At 45.7% G+C, this 26,956-nt stretch overlaps 1 protein-coding gene across 1 annotated transcript in view; it reads left to right on the plus strand.

Moving 5' to 3' along the window:
• The window catches only part of Ccdc91 (coiled-coil domain containing 91), a 170,911-nt gene that overhangs the window by 89,377 nt on the left and 54,578 nt on the right, over positions 1-26,956 (plus strand). Inside the window, exons 7-8 of the mRNA XM_032905426.1 lie at positions 12,693-12,770; positions 24,180-24,287. Coding sequence (XP_032761317.1) covers positions 12,693-12,770; positions 24,180-24,287 — 186 coding nt within the window. The remainder of the gene's footprint in view (positions 1-12,692; positions 12,771-24,179; positions 24,288-26,956) is intronic.

Here is a 26,956-nt window from a genome sequence, read left to right on the forward strand (position 1 = left end):
TTTTTTTATTTTTGTTAATTATTACCATTTTAAAACCATATCGAAGACCTGGGGAGGACTAGCCCAGTAGTACATCATTTACCTAACGCATGAACGTTCAGACCCTGAGTTTGATTTCCAACTTTGCTAAGACTTGCAATAAGGCATAAACCCAATTGTTTACTGTGGTTTGTTTCCACATGTATAACTTGTATTTTTGAGACCTGATTTTATTTTGTAGTTGGAACTGACCTGGTACCACATGGCCTTGAACTTGATACACCCCTTCCTCATCCCCAGGTGTGGTTTTTAAAGGCAAGCATCAGTGCTAATGGGTTCTGGACCTCAGTGACTGCTGGGGTGCTGGGAAGGGCAGAGGGTGGGGGTGGAGCTTGAGAGAGTCCTTTGCCAAGGTCCATGTGGCGCTCTTGATGTCAGGCAAGTCTTTGATTGGAATGGCTGCTTTTTTGCATTGAAAGTGTGATATATTTTTCATATCTAGTTTGATGGCCTTACAGCTTGAAGTAGTGGTTTTAAAGGGAAAATGGGTTTATTTAAATCAGTTATTTTCAGGCATCCAATGACAGCCACTATTTTCTTGGAATTATAGATAGATCTTTTTTGACAGAGAATTCACTTGCCTTAAGAGTCAGACTTTTCTCCTAGGAGAAGGGGAAGGGAGATGGGGGCGGGGGAGGGATTCCGGGAAGGACAGGGAGTGGGGACAGCTTTTGAGAAACAAACAAACAAACAAACAAATAAATAAATAAATAAGCAAACCAGCCAGCCAGCCAGCCAGCCAGCTAGCCATGCTGCATTCCTCTCCCTCTTCCCTTCCCCAGCTTTTGGGCTCTATAGAAGCCATGCAGCTCCCTGTGCTGAGCAGTCTGAAGAACTGTCCGTAGGCATTCTTTCTACACATACATTCTGGAGAACACTGTTCTGTGTTTTTGCTTGTTTATGACACTTCCATTTAGTTCTTAGGATTTTTTTTAAACCTAAGAAATGTTTTTTGGGGTTTCTGGTCTTTTGATTTGCCTAATGACATAGGGAATCTAGTCCAGTAGCACCCTGTAATAGCTTCCAGGGCCGTAGGCCGATGGACAGAAAAAGGCAAGAAGTAGGGCTTCCCTGTGAACCATTGTCACTGCTAACCAGGAGCTGCAGGCATGGCTGTGTCTCTTGCAGAACTTCTGTACTGCAGGGTTTACTGTGGCAGCAGTTAAAGTGGGCTTCACCACCTCACTGCCATCACCTGTGTAGACAGACAGAGTGCCACCGTGCTACCTTTTTGGTTAGTACTTAATGTAAAGGCCATTTTATATTTTATTACATTCTTCAGTTTGGGGCAAGCAGCTCCTCTTCCCATCTGCCTGCCTTAGTTTGGAGGAGGATAAGCCACCATAGCCTGTGCTGGGGCCTGCAGCTCCATGTGCACCTGCTCTTGTTGTCATGGCCACAGGGTGCTTCCTGCAAGGGAGCCAGGTGAAGAAAACCCAGCATGTATCCATCTGCGTGCTGCAGAGGTGTCTATCAGATGTCTTTCTTGTCTTATTAATGATGACTGGCTTTTTGCTAGAGAATAAATGTGTTACTTTGAGGGTCGATTACAAGGGCAAAGACTGTGGCTCCCCTTGTGCTTCTCTCTCCCTTTATTCTAGGGAAACAGGAATAGACTCTTATCTAATTTCTTAGTAATAAGTGAGGGAAATAGACAGACCACTCCCAGTCAGTAGTCCCTAATTTCAGAACAGAATTCCTGTAGCCCAGCTTGCTGAACCTTGACCTGAGGGTGAGGAGTGATTGGCAGGAGCTCACGGTGTGGAGCCTCAGCTCCCTCCCTGCAAGACACCTTTATAGACAGTCGTCCCAAGTGGTCACAGGCATGGTGACTTCTGTAACTGCGGTTTCATTATTTCTAAAGGGGACTTAGAAAGGTTTAACAGTTCACCTTGAGCATTTTGATTCAGGTCAGCATTTGGCAGGGTGGCTCAGGCTGACATTTCCTGAAGCTTGAGTTTTGTCCAGATGACTTAATTGGTGCTTTGGGGGTGCACAGCGGCTTCATTCCTGAAGATGGAAGGTGGGAGAATAATCAGATATGTGGAAGTAGGAAAGGGAAGCTGCTGGTCTTGCTCTGTGGGGCCTTGTTGACAGGCCCCCTGCTGACTGCAGGAGTCTCAAAGATCCCATGGGTTACAAAGAAAGATGAGAGTGAGCCTTATCATAGTACATTGTGGGAAAAGCCCCCTCCCTTACACTGCAGCCTGTGACTTCTTATGTGCACACGAGGTTGCAGTCTGTGTGGTTTCTGCTTACTGAAGCTGTTTTCCTATCTCTTAGTCTACTTACAAAGGTCTCCTTTTCTGTAAGCAAGGCTAGGTTTTGTTGGTGGTGCCCTTAACCCATGTGCATGACATAGTTTTCCAGCTCACCACTGAAGCTGTTCCAGGCCAGTTGTCCTCGGTGTACTGGTGACTTGTGCTCTTGCTTCAGCTTGTGGCCTGATGTCTGTAGAAATCGTTGGCCCTCAGAGTTGGTCTTTAATGCCAAGAGTCAGCATTGCCTTATGTCTCCCCACACGCCAGCTCTGCACTCAGCCTGCTGTCCTTACAGTTGTTTTGACTGCGGTCTGCTCCATGCATTCCTATCTGTTGTTCATCCATCCCAGCAAGCAAACATCACTTCACACTGTTCTCTCGTGGGAGTGAGCCCTGCCGTTTTTCTGTATGCTTGCACATCTGCATTGTTTTCATTTTCTGTTTTAAATTCATGTCCCTGCATTTCTGCTTTCTTCTGCACGTGTGGGAGAGTGTCAGAACCAGGACTTGTCATGCATGCTGTGCAGGTGGTATGCCACCGAGCTATACCACAAGCCTGTCTGCATCCGTTTATGCACAAAGGGACAGTTTGGGCCTTGGAAAGATGACAGTTGTTTAGAGCACCTCTTCTTACAGAGAACTTAGATTTTTAGTTCCCAGCACCCACATGGTGGTTCACAAAGAGTCATAACTCCAGATCCACAGAGACCTGACCCTGGTTCTCATGTGACCTTTAGGGGCACCTGGCACATACATGGTACACATGCATATGTGCAGGAAAAGTATACCCCGAAAAGAAATAAACCTAAAAACTTAAAAAAAAACACATTTTATTTATGGTAGAGGTATAGACATTAGGATTAAGTAGGTTTCCTGAAAGACTGGACCAGAGGACTGTCCCTGTCTCCTCCTCTCACCTCTCACTGTGAGCTCATTGAAAGTATACTTTAAAGCAGTGTCATTAGCTGTGAATTATTTTGAGGGTGTGTGTGTGTGTGTGTGTGTGTGTGTGTGTGTGTGTGTGTGTATGCTGCTTGCATATGTGTGTATGTGACTGTGTATGTGTTCATGTGTGTGTGTACATACCTGCATATGTATGTATGTGCCTGTGTGTTCGTGTGTGTGTGTGTGTGTTTGTGTGTGCATGCGTGCATACCTGCATATGTGTTTCTTTCTGTCTGTGTGTGCATGTATGTATCTAGGACACACATTAATAGATTGATCTCCTGTCACCCTCTGCTTTACTTTCTATAGCAAGGTCCCTTCCTGGACCTGGAGCTCATCTGTTTGTCTGGCTGCCCGTGAACTCCAGCTCTCAGCACTGAGTCACAGTGCACGCGTACACTGCCATGCCCAGTGTCCGTGTGGGTGCTGGGGCTCCACACTCAAGTCCTTGTGCTTGCACGGCAGGCATTTTACAGATTTCGCTGTCTCACCAGACTCTGCGTTGGACAGCAATATTGGTTTTGAGACCAGCTCCCACTGGGCAGCCCCAGCTGACCTGGAACTTACTTTGTAGACCAGACTGACCTGGAATTCAGAGATCCACCTGCCTCTGTGTCCTGAGTGCCGAGATTAAAGGGGGATTCCCCATGCTCCTCCTAAATTTCAGTTGATAAGCATACATTGGACTTTGACTGAGCTCCTTAAAAATGAAATTATCAATTTTATGTTATGGATATTAATTTGAAGACATTGTTTTATGATGAGCACTTCTTGGATATTTACTAGGCTTTGCTCGAGCCCTGAGGCAGGAGACCAACATGGAACTACACACCCACATTTAGGAGTGACAACGGGGGACAGACAGATGTGTAGTTTCTCAGCTGCTGATAGTGCAGTGAGGAAAACTAAGGGCACACAGGACGTTGAAGTCGCTAGGCTATGGGTGGTAATAGAGAGTCTGAGCAGACAGGGGTTGAGCACAGAGCTTGGGAAGGGAAGGCTTGAGTCTGATGGAATTTGGCCTTCTTAGTTTCATGATCTTCCTGGTGCCATAACTGTGTGAGGAGATCATCCACTCGTTTGTTCACAGATTCACAAACAGCGCAGGTGCATGGAGTCAGTGCATTGCCCCATAAAACCACTCCGCCACCACTCTCAGCCATGGAATCGTTACCTCACCTTTGTGATGCACCAGGTATTTTCAGTCCTGTAGACTCTTCTGCTATAGTGCAGTACCTCCTGTGTTTCTCTAGTGTTGACTTGAGAAAAATTGACATGAGTTTTCTGAGAGCTGACACTTATGTTAAAGGTTTGTGCTTGCGAGATATTAGGACATATATTTTATGCCACGAATAGCTTCTTCTGGTATCCTAATTTTATATCTAAAATAGTTATTATATCTAAAGTAGTTTTATATTTGATATAATAGATATTATTATATCTAAATTTATATCTAAAGTAGTTATTTTATTTGGAATCGATAGATATATTCTAAAAAGAAAAAAAATAAAATTTGAAATTTTAGGGGCTATAATGTAGTGAAACATTTGCTACACCCAAAAAGGTAATATCCACATAAAAGTAAGTTTAACAGGTTGTAAATATTACACAAAAATACGTAGTTTGGGATTCAAAAGCCACTTATTAACTATTTTAACTTATTAACTATTTTAAATAGGAGTGTGTGTGTGTGTGTGTGTGTGTGTGTGTGTGTGTGTGTGTCAGCAGATGTGCTTAACCCTCTTGTTTCTTGTTTCCTTGGATCATGATTGAACTTCAGTAAATACTTCTTAGTAGGAATACCATCTCTGGCCACCACCAATGGAGGAGAAGATATTTTCTTAGTTATACAGACTCTCTCCCCATTTTGATGGCTCTTTTCTTCCCTCGTTTGAAAGCATAAATTATTTACATATGTAATGAGTTTACTGATACTCAGTGTCAAACTCTACTAGAATTTGTGATCCTCCCTCTGTGACAGGTTAACGAAGTGATTTGTGAATTTCCATTTCTCATCAAAAGCAAAAGGGAAATGATCAGGAAAACTAGTGTGAGCTTGTCAGGCCCTGTGCAAGGCTGTATGTTCTGTGTCTGCACATGGCTGCATGGTCAGGTCCTGCACATGGCTGTGTGGTCTGTGTCTGGACAGGGCTGTGTGGTCAGGTCCTGCACATGGCTGTGTGGTCTGTCTGCATGGCTGCATGCTCAGGTCCTGCACATGGCTGTGTGGTCTGTGTCTGTGCATGGCTACATGGTCAGGTCCTGTCCACGACTGTGTGGTCTGTGTCTGCATGGCTGCATGGTCAGGTCCTGCACATGGCTGTGTGGTCTGTGTCTGCATGGCTGCATGGTCAGGTCCTGCACATGGCTGTGTGGTCTGTGTCTGTGCATGGCTGCATGGTCAGGTCCTGCACATGGCTGTGTGGTCTGTGTCTGTGCATGGCTGCATGGTCAGGTCCTGTCCACGACTGTGTGGTCTGTGTCTGTGCATGGCTGCATGGTCAGATCCTTCACACGACTGTGTGGTCTGTGTCTGGACATGCTCCCTTCGCAACAGTGCTCTCTTAGGTGTGCACTTGAGCTCTTAATTCAGCCCACGAGTTTCTCACTCTTCTCCTTAATGTCCCACTCTTGCTCATTTTTGCCTCTTCCTTGAGGCCAGTGAAGCTGGGATTGGGGCCCCCTCCCTTAAGTTGTCCTTCCTTCCTGTATCCCCGGCCTTGGCGCCACCTTTTTATCTTTGGAGAATCGAATGTGGTTTCTAACATAGTCCTCATCCTTGTCACTGAAGCCACACTCGTGCAGTTCAGACAGCTCTGTACCATGGCGTTTTCTTCCCATGGCACCGGCTGTGTGCTCTGTGAGACCTGCTTCTGCGATCCTCCCATAGTCTTATTTCTATCTAAGTACACCATGCATTTGTAAGTATGTACACACACATCGAATGTTCCTCCTTTCCCTAAGTGCATGAGCTCCCAGACGCCCATCCCTAATGTACCCAGCAGCAGGAAGAGCATCTTACCGACCTGAGAGGGAGTCACATGTACCTTGCCCTGGCTCTGTGTGCATTAGACGTTGTTACTGAACCAGAACCACAGCTGTGATGACTTAGGGATTCAGTTCTACCTGTAAGATCCAAACAATGTGATCACCGAACTGCAGTCACAGTTTAAGAAAACAGCATTGGCAGATTCTTTCTCCACTTTCCTTTATTGATTGGTCAGTTGATTGCTCTTCGTGCTCGGGACTGAACCCAGAATCTTTGGCCCTCCCCAAGCTGGCTTTGAACTTGTGTTTCTCCTCCTCCTGCCTTAGTTCTCCTTGCTCCCTATACTCAGGAACACTGTGCACAAGAGCGTGCTTGGTTTGGCTGCTTTTGTGCTGGAAGCCAAGTGAGTGTGCAGGGCTCCCTTTGTGCTATTGACCGTACCCATCACTTCCTCGTGTTGTGTGGTGTGCAGTGACTTGCCTCCAGCTTTCTCTTGCATTTTACTAAAAACAGCAAGGAGAAAGCAGGCTGTGCTAACAAGCCTTTGCTCAGACATATCTTCATAAATATACATTATATAAATACACACATAATGTATATTGTGTGTATGTGTATACACACACACACACACACTTTTAAATTCTGGTTTCTGCTTGGTAGTCTATGATATTATGCCTGTCACTCCATGGCAGAAGTCACCTTTCCCTCACTTCTCTCTGAGCTTCCCAGAACCACTGTTAGCATTCACTGGTACACCAGCAGTTTGCTGTTGTTAAGTTAGTTTTTAATTACTTTATTCTCTCATATGTTACATCCTGATCACATTTTATCCTCCCCCTTGACTCCTCTCTTCCCTTCAGAAAAGCAAAGCCCTCCGAGAGATATCAGCATGGCATATCAAGTTGCAATAAGGCCTCTCCTCATATTTAACCTGGATGAAGCAACCCAGCAGGAAGAGTTGGTTCTCAAAGCAGGCAAAAGAGTCAGAACACCCCACCCCCACCCCTGTTCCCTCTGTTAGGAGTCCCATAAAAACACCAAGCTACATGGCTATGACATATATGCAGCAGAGCCTAGTCTAGACCCATGCAGGCTCACTGATGGTCAGTTCTGTCTCAGTGAGCATCTGTGAGCCCCTGTGAACCCGTTAGTTGATTCTGTGATTTTCTTGTTATGTCTTTGACCCTTTCAATCCACAGACCCAGAGAGACTAAGTAGTAACAGGAGGGCTTAACTGGGTGGGGCGGGGGGTTCGTGAGTCTCCCTGGGAATAGGAGGTAGAATAGATATTGCCAGTGGTCTGGGGAGGGCTAAGGACTAAAAAGGAGGGAGGGATCAGGTGGGGGAGGATAAGAGGGAGAGAGTACTGGGAAAGACAACTAGAAAGGAGGGATGCAATTCAGGGGCAAGCTAGAAGCATAGTGCAGTGGAAACTCCCAGGAAGCTATTAGGGTGACCCTGCTGAGACTCCTAGCAGTGAGGATACTGAGCCTGAACTGGCCATCTCCTGTAATCAGACAAGACTCCAGTGGAACTCAGCCAGGAAACCTTCAGTGTACAATTTGTCCTACCTACAAGATGTGCTAGGAAAAAGGTGGCACAGAAATTGTGGGAGTGACTAACCAATGACTGGTCCAGTTTGAGACTTAGGTCATGAGAGGGAGCCCACCCCTAACACTGCCTGGAGGACCAGAAACCAGAGGCCAGATGGCTTAGAGACCTAGGATAGAACCAAACATGCCCGGCGAAACAAAACAAAAAAGGTAACTGAAGTCACTCCTAATGACAGTGCTCTAATTATAAACAGATAATAATGCTCTCACTATCAGAGAGATTCCATCCAGCAACTGATGGAAACAGATGCAGAAACACACAGCCAAACATTAGGTGGGACTCAGTGAATCCTGGGGAAGAAAGAGAGGAAGGATTGTAGGAGCCCTCTTCCTTAAAATGCGGCTTTTCCCACCATCGTCTTTGCTCCTCCAGAACTCTTATTGTTGCTTTATGGAAATGTTTGTATTCCAACACAGCTCTTCAGAGAGGACCAGGTTCTTTCTCTGGCCTCTCACAGTTCTCCTAGCCCCCACCCATGCTGTACATTCAGGTCTTGCTAAAAGCCCTTCATGAGGCGGTGCTCTGTAGATTGGGCCCAGCCACAGTGTGGCTGCCCTCCACTAATATTCACTTCCTTTGGTCTGGTGTTTGCCTCATGCTCCTCCCTTTCCTAGCAAAGGATTCCAGCAGTTGGATTTGGAGTCCATACTACAGTCAAGGTGGTCACATCTTACCAGTTTCCAGGTACAGTGGAACATACAGGAGTGGTGACTTGAGCCATATCACTTCAACTCCCTACAGACAGCAGTGATGGGATTTCAGAGTACCATGAAGTCAGGTGATGACATTGTGGGCAGAAACCAAGGCATTAAGTAATGTTTCTTGATCAGCTCCTTCACAGTGAACACTGTGTTAAGTATTGGAGAATCTGTCATGAGACGCTCCTGTTGCTGGGTTTAAACCACAGCAGGCTTTCTGAATGTCCTCAGCCCTGGAGAAGCCATGGACATTACAACATTTAGAGAGAAGTTTGCACCTTTGATGATTAGAATGGTGTTTTAGGTGTATTATGTGCAGAGCTGTTTTTCTTTGTGTATGTGTGCAAAATATATATATGTGTGTGTGTGTGTGTGTGTGTGTGTGTGTGTGTGTGTTTGTGTGTGTGTGTGCGTGTGCGTGTGTGTGCCCCTCTGTATATTTATACATGCATGTATATGTGCTTATGTGTGTATATGCATGTACATGGCAGAGCTTGATGTCTGATGTCTTCCTAAATCACACTTCATTTTGATTTTTGAGACCGATTGTCCAGGAAGCCCCAGCTTTGGGATTGTGAGAACATTCTAGTACAACCAGGTTGTAATGGGCACTGGGGCTTTAACTCCAGTCTCAGGCTTCTACAACAGACACTTTATCATTGAGCCACTCCTCAATCATTGTTCCACTGTTAGTTGGCTAAACACTACCCTCTGATGTCTGGTAGGAAGGTCTGGAGGTCACTGTCCAGCACAAGGTGCAGCATTCTGTGGGTGGTGGTGACTGTTCACCTCCTTCCCCTTCTTGTTCACCTCCTCTTCTCCCTCCCTTACCCCCTTCATTTCTTCCATTATTTCCCTACTGTATTTTCTTTTTCCTGTTTCCATCTACATTTCCCCCCTCTGTCTTAAATTAGCTCTAAACATTTCTTCCCAAGATTTGCCTTTGAAGACTTTAGCATCAGAAATGGTGCTAACTTGATGCCCAGGGCCTTCACAGGAGGCCTGGGTTCTCATGGGTTCCTCATTGAGCTTCTCACTGAGCTCCTCCTCACTGAGCTCCTCCTCAGTAGGCTCCTCATTGAGCTCCTCAGTAGGCTCCTCATTGAGCTTCTCATGGGCTCCTTATTGAGCTCCTCATGGGTTCCTTATCGGGTTCCTCATTGAGCTCCTCATCGGGTTCCTCATTGAGCTCCTCATGGGTTCCTCATTGAGCTCCTCATTGAGCTCCTCATGGGCTCCTCATTGAGCTCCTCATGGGCTCCTCATTGAGCTCCTCATTGAGCTCCTCATGGGCTCCTCATTGGGCTCCTCATAGGGTGGCTCATTGGGCTCCTCATTGGGTTCCTCACTGGGCTCCTCATTGGGCTCCTCATGGGTTCCTCACTGGGCTCCTCATTGAGCTCCTCATGGGCTCCTCATTGGGCTCCTCACTGGGCTCCTCATTGGGCTCCTCATGGGTTTCCTCACTGGGCTCCTCATTGGGCTCCTCATGGGTTCCTCACTGGGCTCCTCATTGGGCTCCTCATGGGTTCCTCACTGGGCTCCTCATGGGCTCCTCATGGGTTCCTCACTGGGCTCCTCATTGAGCTCCTCATTGGTTCCTCATTGAGCTCCTCATGGGCTCCTCATTGGGTTCCTCATTGAGCTCCTCATTGAGCTCCTCATTGGTTCCTCATTGAGCTCCTCATGGGCTCCTCATGGGTTCCTCACTGGGCTCCTCATTGGGTTCCTCATGGGCTCCTCATTGGGTTCCTCGTGAGCTCCTCATTGGGCTCCTCATAGCGTGGAGCTGTTAACACCTCAGAGCCTGCAGGTGAGCATAGCAGCCTCCATACTTCAGGAAGGAGACAGAGGCCTCATCCAACTGTCTCTTGGGTGAACTCCGTAGAGGGGGATATTTTACCTGCATCCCTCATTTGTTAAAGTACTAATTCCTTTTGGTTGTGGTTTAGACATGGTTTTGAGGTTGTCATGTCTAAGTGAAATCCTGTGTAAACTAGCATGTAGGAAATGAGCCACTTCTGTGCTGCTGTGAGCAGATTTGTTCAGCTGTACAACATTATCTTTGATTTGTTAGGAAGAGTTTTGGAGGAATTTGCTTTATTCTCTTCCTTTTGGTGGGCAGAACTCAGCAAGGCTTCTCTAAGCTGATAAAATATATTCAGTATGTGGAGGCAGCCATTAGTAGTCAAGGCCGTTTGGTCAGACGAATCCTGGGAGATACTTAAGCGCTGTGACAGGTTTGCCAAGGGTGCTTTGCTTCTCTGACAGATGCTTTTAACCTGATTCTTATATCTGTTATTTCTCTCCATTTAATATTTGTCGGGAAAACGATGAGATTTTGAGACACATGGGAAGATTCCTAGGTATTCTACCACATGCTTAACTTGACACGAAGTGTATAAAAACCCGAACGTGCCTGGCGTCTTCTAGCCCTTGCCTACGTTCTCTGCAAGGAGTGTGGAGCCCTTAGGGCTCAGCCAGACTTGTCGAAGGAAGCTGGGTACGGTGGCTGAAGCCTGAATCCCAGCACCTGCCAGGCAGAGGTAGGATTGCCAGGAGCTTGAAACCAGCCTAGTAGACGACATAGTGAGTTCTAGCTCAGCCTAGGCTGCAGAGGGAGGCCCTGTGTGAGGAACAAAGACCCTGAATGAGCTGTCTCGTGTCACAGCTAATGAGAAGCTATAGATAGTGTGGCATCTCTCTGCCTGGACAGGTGGCACGCGTGTGACAGCATGGATGTCCCATGCTCTGGTTTAGAGTGCACCAGCCTGTGTAGCCCCACAGCACAGTCGGCCAGCCTCCCCAGAGCCCTGGGCTCTTCTGTCTACCCTGCTGTCTTTGTTTTGCGCTCTTGCTGCACTCCCTTTCGGGTTGTGTGAAGCTACAAGTGCTGCCTTCTCCAGCTGGGCCGATCAGTCCAGTCGTTATGACCTGTGGCCTCTGAGACAGTGCCGGTAAAGCCTGCAGTTGGAAAGTTGCTTCAATCAGATGACATCAATAAAGTCAGTTTCAGTCGATTTCTAGACCGAGTCTTGCAAAAGAATTTGGAAGGCAAGATCTGTTACCATATCTTAGGTAGAATGTCATGTGCGACTGGCCCACACAGTTTCTTTGTTTTCTTATCCCTTACCATCCTGTCCATCAGAGGATGGCTCTGCACCATCTGTGTGGCTAAGGATGCCCTTGCTCTGCCTGGTTTTATTTATTAGAAGCGATTCATACGAGTTTTTGTAGGCCAGACAGTCGCAAAGTATAGGAGTGTGGACTGAAAATTAGTTTACAGCTTGGGTGTTGAAGAGTGAATCACCCCCAGTAGTTCGTGTGAATGCTGCTGCTGATTGAGCAGCTCCTCATTTACATATGTGTTCACTGACATACATATGTATGTAAGTATTTCTTTGACTCTCTACCACATCTGCCTCCAAAACACAGGGTGGCTGAAGTGCTGAGTGCAACAGGATGCCTGTGTTGTGGTTCTGACACCATCCAGATGCCCAGCACTTGTATTGGGATATTTTTAACCATAAATGAACTAAAAAAAAGTGGGTACTTGAGGGTTGCTAAGCGCGATCACAATGTCTTATCCTCTTGAAAAGAAATAATGGAAGACATACAGTCCGTGTACTATTGAGCTTTATGCAGAAAACAAACCTGATTATTGAGAAATAACACTCAAATACTTACACTTATTCTTTACTTTTGAGACACAGAGTCTCATTATTCAGTCCCTATTTGCGCACCATTTGCCATGTAGCCCTGGCTGGCTTCAAACTCACAGAGATCTGCCTAACAAATGCCTCCTTGCCTTTACGGTTGACCATACTTTAGATGGGATCTTTTCTAAAAACAAACAAACAAACAAAAACCCCAAAACAAACAAAAAATCTTAAGCCAACAGACTCATTTCTTCTTGATGCCACCAGGGTATAAAAAGTTTTTTATATATAATCAATATATATATACACACATATATACATATATATATATATGTATACACACACATACACACAGATTTTATATATATATATATATATATATATCTGATCAGTTTATATATATCAGGTATAAATATATCAGTTTACTGCTATTTTGGAACAAGCCTAAAGAAGAAAGTGTAGATTGAATTTCTCTCTCCCCTTCCAGGAGAAGCATAAACAAGAGTTGGAAGACATGCGGAAGGCCGGGCACGAGGCGCTGAGCATTATAGTGGACGAGTACAAGGTAGGCTCAGGAGGCTTTGCTAACCATGCAGATCCCAGAGAGAGGGCAAGCTTGACTCTTGGGCACATGGAACCATGCATGGGTCCCGGGCCTTGCATGTGTCTTTGTGTACCTGTCAGCCCTCTTCACTGCCACAGACAGTGAGCGGCTCAGCACACCCTCTGGGAGGAAGGTGGATTGCAGCCCAGGGTTTGGTCTATTGCCCTCTTCTTTTGGACCCGAGATAAAGCTGAATTGTCAATCAGATGTCGAGTGTGTGTGCAGAGATGTCCACCCCACAGCAGCCAGCAGCTGAGGGAAAGGACACGCCCCAGGGACCTGCTTCTTCCCACTGGGTCCTGCCTCCAAGTGGCTACTGCTCCCACTAATACGAAGAGGTTAGAGTCACCATAATCTGCCATTTTTCATAAGGTCCAGTCATGTGATCAAGATTTTAACATACAAGCCTTTGTGGGATAGTTAAGGTCCAAACCGCACACTTTATTTTAGTGAGTAATCAACTGAGTGGAGGAAGTGGTGATTAGTTACAAAGTTATACTATTGTATTTGCGACTGAAAATATCTGAGACTATCAGCAGAATGAAGTCTAATGTAAAATATTACATAATTAATTACCATGTTTATCTTCACCTGTGATGTGCTGTCTACCTTTTTAAAGGAAAAATTTAAGATACTAAATAAATTTAAAAAAACTAATCTATTTTTTTAAAATTAGCTAAAAGGATTTATATATATATATTTAAGTAGTAACAGTTTATAGTAATGTCGTAGCAGTGATAATAGTAAAATTGGTATGGAATTTACTAAAAGTCAGTCATAAATCTCCTAAAGTTGGAGTTACAGATTTTTGTGAGCAGTCACATGGAAGCTGGGAATTGAACCAAGGTCCTCTGCAAGAGCAACCAGTGCTCTTAACCCCTGAGCCATCGCTCCAGCCCCACAGTATCCTTTTCTCAACAAACATGTTGATATTAGTCTTGACACTGGTAGTAAGTGAGATTTAAATCACATGCATTTCTGTAAAATTCTTTGCAAATGGCATGTTTGAAGGAGCCTGGCCAAGAGCTACTCACTGTGTCTGCTGTGGCCATGGTTGAATATTCAAAGAGGATTTAAAAGTTCCAGTGTGCTCCATCGTAATTTACTGAAAAGAACTGGGAATTAATCAAATGTCCTACAGAGATATATTGAATTTGTCATATCTAGATAATGGGTTTCTATTCAGACAGCCTAGACTCATTCCCAGGATCTGCTACTGTGTGGCTTGTTGCATGTGCCTCTCCTCATTGACTCTCTAGGGAGTTGAGTCCACTGAGGAGAAGCAGCTCTCACACACTGGTGACTTAGGAGCTCTAGAAGCACAAGTGCAGCCAGGCTGTGTCATCTGCCACACTTTTGCTTCTTCAGGGTCAGACTGAAATGTTAGAGATCCTTGTGACTCTTACAGCAGTGTGCTCCGCCCCTCCGAGACAGTCTCCCAGTCTCCCTTAGTGCTCCCTTGCTTCTTCCCACTTGACTTTAAGGTTACCGTTAGCCCTTCTTTCCCCACTGATTCTGGCTGGTGTTGCCAGCTGATCTGGCCTGGAGTCAGCCCACCCTTCCACAGTTAGAGTAAACTCACACTTTGTCTCCCCGCGTTCATCCAATGCTAACTGCGTCTCAGCAGTGGGATCACATGTCCACCTCTAGCCAGCACGTAAGCGGGTGTCGTGCATGCTGACAGAGTTTACATCACTTCTGCACTGCCCTGAGTACGTAACAGTTTCCTTGGTGTCATTCACTCCTTCTGGCTCTTAAAATTTTCGCAACCCCCTTTCCACAAAGATCCACAAAGTGTTTTCAGGGATGTGATATGAATTCTGGGTTAGCTCAGTCTTTGTTCTATGCTTGTTGACTGGTTATTTTGTGTGTTTGGGGGGGGGGGTGACAGGGGTGTCCCTGGTAGCATGCTGCTGCTCGGGTGAGATGTCCATTTTTAAAATGTCCAAATGATGTTACCAGTAAGCCTTGTCAGGATGTGAACTTTTCTCTATTTTCTTTGTTCTATGCTTGTTGACTGGTTTTTTTTGGAGGTGGGCAGGATGTCCCTGTGTAGCATGCTGCTGCTCGGGTGAGATGTCCGTTTTTAAAATGTCCAAATGATGTTACCAGTAAGCCTTGTCATGATGTGAACTTTTCTCTAAGAAGCAAAAGTTCTGACCTACTCAGCATTGTTACTGGGTTGATGAGATGAGAGGAACTTAGCTCTTGGGAGCCTAAGAACATGGACAAGCCAAGGCCGTGTTTAATAACTTTAAGATTTAGAGGCCCCATTCAGGATCTCCAGCAGCTCATAGAGGGAGATACCTGGGTGGGCCATCTCAAATCCCTGGATCTGGGCCTGGGCGGTAGCTGACTTGGTCAGCATACCAGGTCCCCTGCGCCCTTGCCACTGGAACCAGCTTTCTGCTGGCCATGTGAGGGATTTAGTACAGTGAAGTAAATGTAGTTTCTGAAAGGCCTTCCCTAGACTCTGGTGCCTGAGATTGCTGAGCACAGTCAACAGAAAAGCTTTCCCTTCCTTGCTTGTTTGATGATCTTGGAATCCTGTTGTCTGGCCCAATCATCTCCTCAGGGTCACCGGTTAAGAAGCACAGAGCCCTCTGGTACATAAGGAGCCACATCACCACTGTGGTTTTTGTTTTAAGGTAATCTGAGCAATTGCGTGGGGATGAGAACACTGAATTCTGGTTCTCAGATCTTACAGGACATGATAAATGCCTTTGTTGTTTGTAGATGTCTTCCCGGGACTCTAGACGGTAGGTGCAACAGGGGCCTGTCTTCATTTAAAGTTCTGGACGTTACTGTACGTCCTGAAAGGCTTTGTGAGCCATATTCCTTCTGCTCCATTTCCTCGCCTGTCAATGTGTTCCGCTGCATCTCGCTGTTGCCGCCTCTGATGTTTTTACCCCATTGCTGATTAAGTTGTGTGGACCCATCCACTCACACGCACACGCGTGCATATAAATGTGTGACTTCTCACTGAAATCCCATATAAGAAAAGAAGACATAATCTCAGAGGAAGGAAGGAAGGATAGGGAGGTCTTCCCTTCGTTTTTGAGAGTTTAGGGGACAAATGAGAAAATGCTGAGTTTTAATTGTAGCTAAGTGAGCAGAGTTTGACTTACGTCAAAATGGTTTATAACAAACATCAGCCTTGTGTTTCTGGAGTGGGATAAGTGATCGCAGTCAGAGACGTCTTTGTGGAGGGGGTCAGTACAGTGGGAACACCGAGGAAAGTCCTGCATGGAAGAGTGTGCCACATTTACTGACAGATGGGACTTCTCTAAAGAGAGAGCGCCCTCCCACACAGAGGCATTGGCTTGCCATTGCTCTCTGCAGTTTCTCCTCATGCCTCAGTCCAGCTAGTTCAGGGCCCATCAACACTTGAGGTAAAGTAATTTTCACTACCAACCCCACTTCAAAAATGGTTTTTCTTTTCGCCCTAAATAACTTTGGGTAAAATTTTTCCAAGGGAAGTACTTAGTTGACTCAGTGTGTTGAAATCCAGCTTCTAGCTTGCTCTAATAGAGAGGGGGAGTTCTCAGGAAACTTAAGAGAAACATGTTGCTTTTATTTTATCTCACTTGGAGCTCGGTTCATTAAAAATTCCAGCTTGACAACAAGCAAGATCTGAACACATTTTTTTGCTTAAGATTTTTGTTTTGCTACTGTATAGAGGATATTCTCTTTCAGTGGCCGCTCCACCCTTTCCCACTGTCTTATTTTTGTTTGTTTTTTAACTTAAAAGTAACATAGTGTCTACTTAAAGATCAGTCATTAATAAAAGGTTTTTCTTTTTCTGTTCTTAAATATGGACTTAGAATTTTATTCTGTAGTGGTATTTATAGATTTTTTTTGTCTCTCTCACCTTGATTAATTTTGAAATTAAAGTACATTATTTTGCTATTGTTTAAATGAAAAGATTCAGGGGACAGTGGGTTCTCAGTGGTTTTTATCCCATTCAAATAAATTTAATATTTACTTTTTAATTAAAAAGTTTAGGCCTTTTACAGATTACACTAAGCAGAGCTGTATTTCCCTGAGTATTTCCTGCTTCATGAGTTAAAATACTGAGTAGAGCTTGATTTTGTTCTCCACAGGTGGTGTCTAAAAAGTCATAACTATGAAGGTGTCGTGAGTTTTGGCACCTTGTGGGTAGCTGCACAATTTTTTGTATCTTTTTTTTTTTTTTTTTTTTTTTTTTTGTGACATGAAAGTTACCTGCTTGGCCAACCACCAGGAGAGAATTTTCATGTTTCCAATAGTGGGTACCTTTCCCTTCCCCAGTCACTGTTGACATACATTTGGCCAAGCAGCATATATTTAAGAAACTCATTTTTGGCTGGGCGTGAGAGCACTCAGGAGCCCGAGGAAGGAGTCGTTGAGTTCCAGGCCCAACTGAATTGCCTAGTGAATTAATAGCCCACTTGAACTACTTTTTAAAATTCAGTATCAGAATAAATGTATAAACCAGCCAGCCAGTGAACCAAGCAGCCAACCAACTGATCAACCAAGCAATCAAATGATGAACCAACCAGCCAGCCAACCAGCCTGCCAGTCAGTCAGTCAACCAAACAAACAAAGGAACAAGTAAACAGCCAGCCAGTTAGCCAACAAGCCAAACAAGTAGCCAAACAACCGGCCAGTTTGCCCTTCCCTTACGGTATTTATACACTTAGAGGTGTCTTCCTCACAAGCACATACGGCCACTTTGTTCCTGCAGTCTGTTTCCGAGTGCACCTCCACGTGCCATCTGTAATTCTCTGCATAATCCAGAAGCCGAGGTCTCCTCATTACTGAGAGCATGGATGCACTTGTAAACACTGGACTGTTTGATGAGAAAACAATGCAAGGGCAGATTCTTATGATGAGAGCATCTGATGCTCCCCAGCCCCTCTATTATACACACACTAGCCAGAGGCACTGAAGTGTGAGGACTTAAAATGGTAAAGTGGTGTGAGGTTGCTGCATACAGTTTTTTTGCAATAATCTCAACTCAGTCTTGGTGTCCCAGTTTCCTATAGTAACTGAACCATGTTTTGTGGGAGCATTGGTGTTTTGCTACTTTTTTTTTTTTTTTTTTAAAGTTTGAATATGCCTTAAATTTCTGTTTGTAAGGATTGCACTGAGTTTTAGTAAATCAGAGTCCGCTATACGGCAGCCCCGAAGCTCACATGACTGCTGCAGCCATTTTCCAGGGCCTTCCCTGGCCTGTGCTTTATTGCAACTCTTGAGACGACTGTGCCATTTAGTAAGGACGAGCATGCTAGCCTACTGCGTTTAGGAGGCTTTTCCCAGGGTGTACAGTTACTTCATATTATATAAAGTCCTTTCCCAACTAGAGAAACAACTCTGTTTTCTCGTTGTTGAGTATTTTCCATTGATTAGATGTCTCTGGGTCTTCGTCCAAAGATGGGAAAAGTACATTTTTAGATACTTTTATTTGAATCTCACCATGCTGTTAGCCCAAAGGTATGAAATAAATTTACAGCTTTCAGTTATTTGATTGAGCATGGACGCTCATAAATTCCATGTTTTATCATGTGATCAGATTTTTCCTGGACACTGAAGTTGTTTGCTGTTGCCAGTCAAGCTTGGCCCAATGGCCTGCTGCTAGATCTGAGTGACTGGATAGGACTCAGCCCTTGGCCTGTTCTCCCTGGCCCCTCCCACCAAGCTCAATCTCACTGGAAGATTGAGGAAGGCTGAGTACTCGAGAATGGCTCTTCTGTGCCTCTGCGTTTACAGCACTGAGCCAGAACTCTACATGCCAGGCTATTCTTGTGGTTTCTTTAGCCAGGCCAAAACCAAAAAGCACTGGAACATTGGAAGAAATCTAGTTCTATTATAGGTCAGGGCTTTGCTTGGGTTGTTAGTGAATGACAGCCTGTAATGGGACAGGAGGGAGACGTCTGGGTGAAGACACAGATCTTCTCCCTCCCCTCCCTCTCCTTCCTTCATTGCATAGCAGATCTCCAGGGAAAAACTCCCTCTGTAGTAAAGTTGAGAATGAGCAGGTTTGCTTGCCCTGTGTTTCCTGAGTGCACAGCTCCTGCCTTCCTCTCACTGAGAGTTCACTGTACAACCAGCAGTGTTCTGTGATCAGTGCTGTTCAGGGTTAAGCATTTGATCAGCTCGGACAGATGGCCAGCTTCTGTGTATTATCCTGAGACTTCTGTCAGTAACTGGTCAGGACAGTGAATCCACAGCTAATATTCCCCGTCTCCTTATTCATCACATGGTTGAGGCCTGGCATGTTCTCATGGAGTGTACAGCTGGAAATCCAAGCTGACCCAACCGTGCCCATCCCAGCTAATACTTTAGGAGGAGCATCTACAAAAGCACATTTCTGGGGGTCCTGATTAGTGTCATGTGTCAGCCATGCGGTCCTTGAGTCCCCAGGAGTGCAGGTCTGTGGTCTCAGAAAGTGTCTGGGACATAGGAATCGGCATGGACCAAGACTGGACATGCTGTGGTAGACTCTTGTCCATCTGTCAGTAAGGTTCCATGTAGTGTGGGACAGCTGGCTCGAGTGTCACCAGGAGAGAGGACAATGGCGAGAATTTGCCATTCTTATACTCAATTGAACAACTCCACCTGTAGACGAGAGCATGATACAGACAACTCTGTAAAGGGCACCATCTACAAGAATGCATTCATCTTTGAAATTTCTTGCCTGTTTGACAGATATAAGAGAGAAGTGGTCAAATTTGTTCTTTATTGTAGAACAGACCCTGAGGACAGACACCAAAGATGTAATGGTCTGTAAAAGCCCTTTAACTGTCTTATTTGTAAGGAGTGTGGAACTGACTATTGAGATCAGAGAGACCAAGATGGATTTTAATTCTTTCATCGAGGCCAGCTTTCTGGGCACACCCAGTGTGTGAGAACATAGGATTCTCTATACAGTTATATATTATTAAAGGATTTGCCCTACTAAAGCTACTTGACCTTTTTGGGGGGTGCATGCTAGCAAACACAATGAATAACTTGGAAAATGTCTGACTATCTTGTTATAGGAAGGAATCTCCTGTCTCCTTGTCTCTGATTTATGAAGAGTTGTAAGTCTCTCTGTGTCAGTGAGAAGGGATTTCTGTGGATGAGTAACCTGCCACCCCGCCCCAGTCTCAGTCACAGAACCCATTGGCTTCATATTTTTATGGGCTATCCATGTGGCCCTCACCCATTTAGAAGTCTGTAAAGACCAGCTTGGGTTGGTGGCAAGGCTGCCAGACCACCTCACACTTCTCGTCAGTGATATTCTTCTGTGCTTGTTACTGATAGCGCTGTTCCCTCTCCTAACTCCTGGGGAAGGTTCACTTCTGGGCAGAGTTACTCTTGACTTCAGAGAGTCCAGGTCAACAGGTTTCAGAGGTCGCAGGCCTTTCTTACTGCGGTGACTTCTGTTGTCTGCTGTTGCCTCAAAGCTCTGCTCCTCACTCACATCAAGGCAGGCGTCTTTGGTGCTGCTCTGATGAGCTGACTTGAGGCCAGCCTCTCAGCTCTCAGTGCTGGTAAAGGTTCAATGCGAGGAACCTTTTCTACTTTCCTGGGAGACCTATTGATCCCACCAAATTGTAAAAAGTAATGATTTTAAATCTAGCAAATACTAAAAGTAATGCTGACACCACCTGGTTCCGACACCACGTCCATTTCCTGTATATGCAGTGAGGAACCTAAACCATAAATCTATCAGGAAGATGTTAGAGCAGTGCCACAGTGTAACTTCATTAATAAGAAGGCAAACCTGCTGTCCCCATTATAAGGGAGCGCATCAGCACCAAGGGGGTCTGCTGTTCCTCCCAGTTACCACGGCAACACAGGGAGACAGAGGCATGATGATGATAAGTGCAGGTGAGGGATGGAGGAGGGTTATCTATAATAAAAGCCAGATCCCTCCTGAACTGACCCAGGCCTTGCTTGTGCTTGGGACTCCCCAGTGCCACCTTCCCACTGTCACAGACTTCCTGCTTTAGTGACCCTGTACCTCCTTTGATCCACTGAGGACTCGGGAGCAGGAGGAGGCTGTCTCAGGCAGAAGTCGCTCTTGCTTTCCTTTCTTTGTTCTTTCAACTGAAACCATAGTTGTGATTCAAGTCACAAGGAGCAAGATTGTGGCTCTGAGGGAGGCCAGCCCGCATGGCAGCTTTTCCAGAGGTTGAGGTATCTGGAAGGCAGACATGCATAGCCTCTGCACTGTGCTTAATTTTAGAAACTTCTTAATTTTAATGTGTTGTCCATGGCACAAAAGAAATTTTCACTGGGAGACTTCTGTGGTGTTTGAGGTAATGGCTCTTATGTTACTAGAATCCTGTAACGACAAGGCCAGCAGGAACCATTCCCTCTGTCCTGATGGTTTTCTTTGGCCTTTGCAGTCTGCAGAGCACTTTATAACATGGCTAGACTGTATTGAGTTTCCGCTAAGATCCACCCCATCAGCTAACATTTCTGCCTTTGAATTGTGTATTAATGCTGCACTGGTCCTCAGTCTATAGAAAAGCCTGTACAGGCAGACTCTGACACACACACTACATGCCAGCACTTCCGCACACACCCAGCATGGTAACAGCCTCCTCCAGCAGCCTCTGTGTGACCTCGCCGCGCTCTTCTTTAAAAACAGAAAAAGGGAAAACCGGGGAAACTTTGATGTCTCAATTGAGTTAAGAAACTTAGTCGTGTTTTTTCCTTTTTTTATTATTATTAAGTTTTTATTTTAAATGACAGAATCAAATCTGTATTAGTTCTCCTCAGACATAGTGGTCACTCCTGAGACGGGACTTGTACCTTCTATTCAGGGGTTGAGCATATGGGGTCGGGATGGCCTCTGCCTGACTCAGGAGCAAGGATGAAGTGACTGGTCACCTTACATCCAGACCGAAGCCTTCGTTCCATGCAGTTATCTGTAAAGACGTTACAGAATGCTAATATTAATATGCCTTTCTGACGTAAGGTCCGTGAGCATTCCCCTTAGGAAGACAGCTGCTGTTTTACACGCTAACACAGGAAGACACACAACTAGACACAACTAGCTGCTGTGAGTGTGTCTTCCCATGCCCACAACAGATAAACCCAAGATGGGGGGGTTTCCTGGTCAGCCTGGACGCGGCACCAGCAGCCGCTCTGTTCAGTAACCTGAGACAGTCTGGAAGGGGTCGCTGTGCCTCCTGCTTACACTGTCCCAACTCCACTCTGTGCATGCACTTCCGTTCCGCTCTGACCTCCTCAGGCCAGCTGCTGTGCTGGACCTCACGGGCCAGCCTGACACCCACACTGCAGTCAGAGTGACTGTGCTCTGTGAGGCAGAAAGTGTAATGTGCATAGCGGTATGCACGGCCGGGAGGCTGTCCTGTCCTGTGTGGCTTTCCTTCCTGTTCCCGAGCAGCTTTAGCCCTCAGAAGCTACGTTCAAAAGAAGAGGGTGGCGTGACTCAGTAGGCGAAGGCGGATGGCTGTTCGGATGATGGCTCCACTGTGGGAAGAGGCTGCTTCGTTTCTTAATTGTCTTCCTGAAAACATAACTGGCCAGAAGTTAGAATTGGCCGTTTGAATCTGGGGTAGTTTTTAGACCGTGGCAAGTAGGGAAGTGAGAGCACCTCTTTCTCCTGAACAGTTCTGTCACATTCTGGAAGGGAATGATAGCTTAGCCAGGCATGGGGATACACCCCTGACCTCCCAGGACTTGGGAGCTGGGGGCAGGGAAAGTACCTTAGCTACACAGGGAGTTTGAGGGCAGCCTTGGCTACTTGATACCCCTTCTCAAAACAAGAAGATATTTCTTAGGACCTGTCATTTCAAGAAAATTACATCGTCCTTTAATTATTTTTTTTATGCCAAACACGGTGACACACCTTTAATCCCAGAACTTGAAAGGCAAAGGCAGGCAGATTTCTGTGAGTTCAAAGCCAGCCTTGTCCACACAGACAGTTCCAGGCCAAGCAAGGCTAGATACATAGTGAGATCCTGTCTCAAACAAGAAAGAACAGAACAAAACACTGAAAACAATTTTTTTAAATCTAATAAATAATGAATTTTGTGAGAGGGAAATTAGAAATTTATAGCATCCAGTCCTAGCTCACAGGCTTAACGTTGGTTTCTCTGTCCACCATTCCTTCTGCTGCTTTAGGTTGTCAACCCAGGACTGAGGCAGCTTCCGGCAGCACTCACAGTGTCCTCTCCTTCCCACGGGCACTAGCCCTCACCCATGTTGCTCTGCTCAGACCTGAAATGGGGCTGGGATAGCAGCCTCACAGCTCCCATTGCAAAAGAACCTTTTTTCCCCAAGCATCTGAGACTTATCCAGAGGTTTAAAAAGTATTTTTAGTTTTGTAAAAAAAAAAAATAATAATAATAAATGCATGCCTATTTACTTAGGATTTTGATGCATGTTGTTTCCAACTGAATAAGTCTATTTTCAAAACAAAGATTAAGAGATTTGGCTCACTTTTCTTTTTTCTGGCGACTATGCCAAAGGTCTGTTTCCCATAAGATGTGTCTGCCTTCAGTTGCTGTTCTGACTGTGAGTAGTTTATTATAGCATAGGTCTAACAACAGAGGGTGTGCTAAAGAGCCCTTATGCACGTTTAGGATGTTAGAGTCTATAAATAGCACGTAAGACATTATGGAAACATGTCAGACTCACACAGTGCTTAGAACGGGAAAGAAGAGTTGGCACGCGAACGTGTCCAGGAAGGGGCCACCGGCACCGCCACTTGCCGACTTGACTTTCTTATGTCCTTTCCTGGTTTCCCACGTATACATTATACAGTTCCATCCCACCAGCCCTGCTAGCCCTCTGAGTACCGCTTTATGGCGGGCATACACATACCCAGCCTCCTCCACCCTTTCATGTCGGGGGCGTGAGCATCCTGGGGGGCAGGCTTCAGTGAAGTCGCCCAGGGCCTCCATCTGCTTCCACTTGCCTTGTGGTCTCGAAGATCATGCTTGGCCCATGGGTACTGCAGTGTGCCCAGAGGATGTGGAGTTTTGTCAGCCAGTGAAATATGTCTGGCTTTTCTTCCTCCCCTTACCCCCCTCCCCTAGTCCCCCAACTTTCATTCGCTCCTCATCCTGTGTGGTCTCTGCCGAACTGAATTGCCGTTTAACAGAACTATTTACTCTCTTTATCATTCTGCGTGGCTTGACTTTTTTAAGGTGAAGGAGTATAGAACCCAAGCCTAAGAAGTGTGTATTAGCAGCAATAAAACCTAAAGATAGACGCTTAATGTCCCGTGTCAGTGCGCCCCGCTGTCGCGCGTGTGGGTTCTGGAGTGCACATTGCCCTACTTGAGAGGCAGAGCTGTCAAAGGCTCTCCTGCCAGCAGTCAGCTCCGGGTTGTCTGATCCAAGCTTGCTTTTCTTTTTTTCCTAGGCACTTCTGCAGTCCTCAGTTAAGCAGCAGCTAGATGCCATCGAGAAGCAGTATGTGTCTGCCATCGAGAAACAAGCTCACCGCTGTGAGGAGCTCCTGCATGCTCAGGTACCGACTGTGTGCCCTCCACACACACACCAGCGCTCCCTTGCTTCCCTCCTCCAGGCTGCAGGCCTTTCTCTACGGCTGCCAGCCACTCGTGCTCCTTGAGGAGTCCTGGAGAACAAGTGCCCTTAAGTAAATATAGTTTGGGAACTTTAGGATAGTCTACTAAGAACAGGCTCAAAGGCCTACACTACGTGGGTTTCCCCTAAATCCATGTTCACTCTTATTTCGATCTGGGTTGTATTAAGGTAGACAAAAGCACAGAAGCAAAGAGATAGCTGATGTTCAGACTGTAAAATTATTTTTTAACGGATACATAAAAACAAAATATATCTACACTAACAGAGAGACAACCTGTTAATTTTGGAGTTTTTAATACTTCTCTAAGTACTGGTTTCTGCTTGAAGTTTTTAAAAAGCCAAAAACACTAAGCTACTTTACATTAATTAAGCCATCAGTCGAAGGGCTTTTATTGGTATACCATAGCCAGTAAAGTTTGTAAAATACTTTCTTGCGATGCCTTGTGACTTCAAACTTGAAAAATGGAAGCAGCTTTTTCATAGGTTAGGGAGAAAATTAACCACAATTGAGGAATCAAAATTAAGTATAAAATCTGATGGAGGTTTGTGGATAGGCTAGAGTCAAGCAGGGATCTGTTCTATGAAGATTATTCTGTGTGTGTGTGTGTGTGTGTGTGTGTGTGTGTGTGTGTGTGAGAGAGAGAGAGAGAGAGAGAGAGAGAGAGAGAGAGAGAGAGGAGAGGGAGAAGCCAAGAGCCTAAGAGCGAGCAGGGGAGGAGAAGAGAGAACATAATGTCTTTCTCCATCCTTTTTTGAGACAGGACCTTTTACTGAACCTGGTTGACCCTGACTGTTCCAAGCCTCATGGCCTTGGTTGTGTTTCTGTTTACCATATTCAGAATTAATTCTGAATATCAGGATAAGCCTGCCAGTACAGAAACATCCCACCAGCCGCAGGTTGCAGCATAGAGGAGTTGTCTGACAGGGAGGGAGGTTGCATCAAGAGACACCCACCAGCGGTCACCTATGTTCATATTTGCCTCAGTCTCTCCCGTAAACGGCTTTCACCTAATTCAGTCTCTAAGTCTCTTATGTTTCCTTTTAAACGATTTCTGTTTTGGAGGTCTGTGAGTATATTGAGGTTTATCAGTTTATGTGTTGTCTGAAATAAATCAAACTACTTTTTTTTATATAATTTTTTCTTTTACTTACTCACTTTGCTTACAGTTCACTGCCCCCTTTTCTGGTTACCCCCTCCCACAACTCTTCTTCAGAACCCCCCCCCATGTCCTTTTCCTCTGAGTGGGTGGAGGCCCTCCACGGTGTGCCCGAACCTCTCCCATTGAGGCCAGACAAGGCAGCCCAGCCACAAGAGCATATGCTACATACAGGCAACAGCTTTAGGGACAGCCCTTGTTCTAGTTGTTCAGGACCCACATGAACACCAAGCTGCACATCTGCTACATATGTGCGGGGAGGCCTAGGTCTAGCCTGTGTATGTTCTTTGGTTTGTGGTTCAGTCTGAGCCCCAAGGGTCCAGGTTAGTTGATTCTGTTGGTCTTCCTGTGGAGTTCCTATCCCCTTAGGGGCTGCAATCCTTCCTCCTATTCTTCCATAAAAGTCCCCAAGCTTCATCTACCGTTTGTGGATATCTGCATCTGTCTGAGTCAGCTGCTGGGAGGAGCCCCTCAGAGGACAGCTGTGCAACATAACAGAGTAGCATTAATAGTGTCAGGGAGGTGTTTGTCCGTGGCATGGATCTCAAGTTGGGTCAGTTATTGGTTGGCCTTTCCCTCAGTGTCCGCTCCATATTTGTCTTTCTTGTAGACAGGATTAAGTTTTGGGTTGAAAGGTTTGTTGGGTGGGTTATGTCCCTATCTCTCCACCAAGGTTCCTGCCTGGCCATAAGACCCAGTCTCTCCAGGCTCCATATTCCCAATGCTGTAAGTTACAGCTAGGGTCACTCCCATTGATTCTTGGTGGCTCCCCTGATCCCCAGTCCCCATAACTTCCTGGAGATGTCCCCCCCAATCTTTTTCAGATTTCCCTTCATTCTCGTGGCCATCTGCCATACCCCCTGCGCCTCCCCACAACTGTCCAGATTGCTTTTCCTACCCAGTTCCCTCCGTCCATCTGTCTCCCACGACCATTCCACATTCCGTTCCCCCTTCCAAGTGAGACTTGAGTGTACTTGCTTGTGCCTCCTTCCTGTCCAGACTCCGTGGGTCTATGGAGTATAGCATAGGCACCTATATGTTACGGCTAATATCCACTTATGAGGGGATATATACTATGCATATGCTTTGAGACTGGGTTACCTCACTCAGGATGATATTCTCAAGATTCATCCATTTGCCTGCAAAATTTATGATGTCTTTGTTTTTGATAGCTGAGTAGTTCTCCATTGTGTAGATATCCCACATTTTCTGTATCCATTCCTCAGCTGAGGGACATCCGGGTTCTTTCCAGCTTCTGGCTATTATAAATAAGGCTGCTATGAACATAGTGGAGCATGTGTCCTTGTTATATGTTGGAGCATCTTTTGGGTATATGCCCAAGAGAGGTATAGCTGGGTCCTCAGGTAGTTCAGTGTCCAATTTTCTGAGGAACTGTCAGACTGATTTCCAGAATGGTTGTACCAGTCTGCAATCC

Source organism: Rattus rattus, chromosome 6, assembly GCF_011064425.1.
Source record: "Rattus rattus isolate New Zealand chromosome 6, Rrattus_CSIRO_v1, whole genome shotgun sequence".
Taxonomy (NCBI): Eukaryota; Metazoa; Chordata; class Mammalia; order Rodentia; family Muridae; genus Rattus; species Rattus rattus.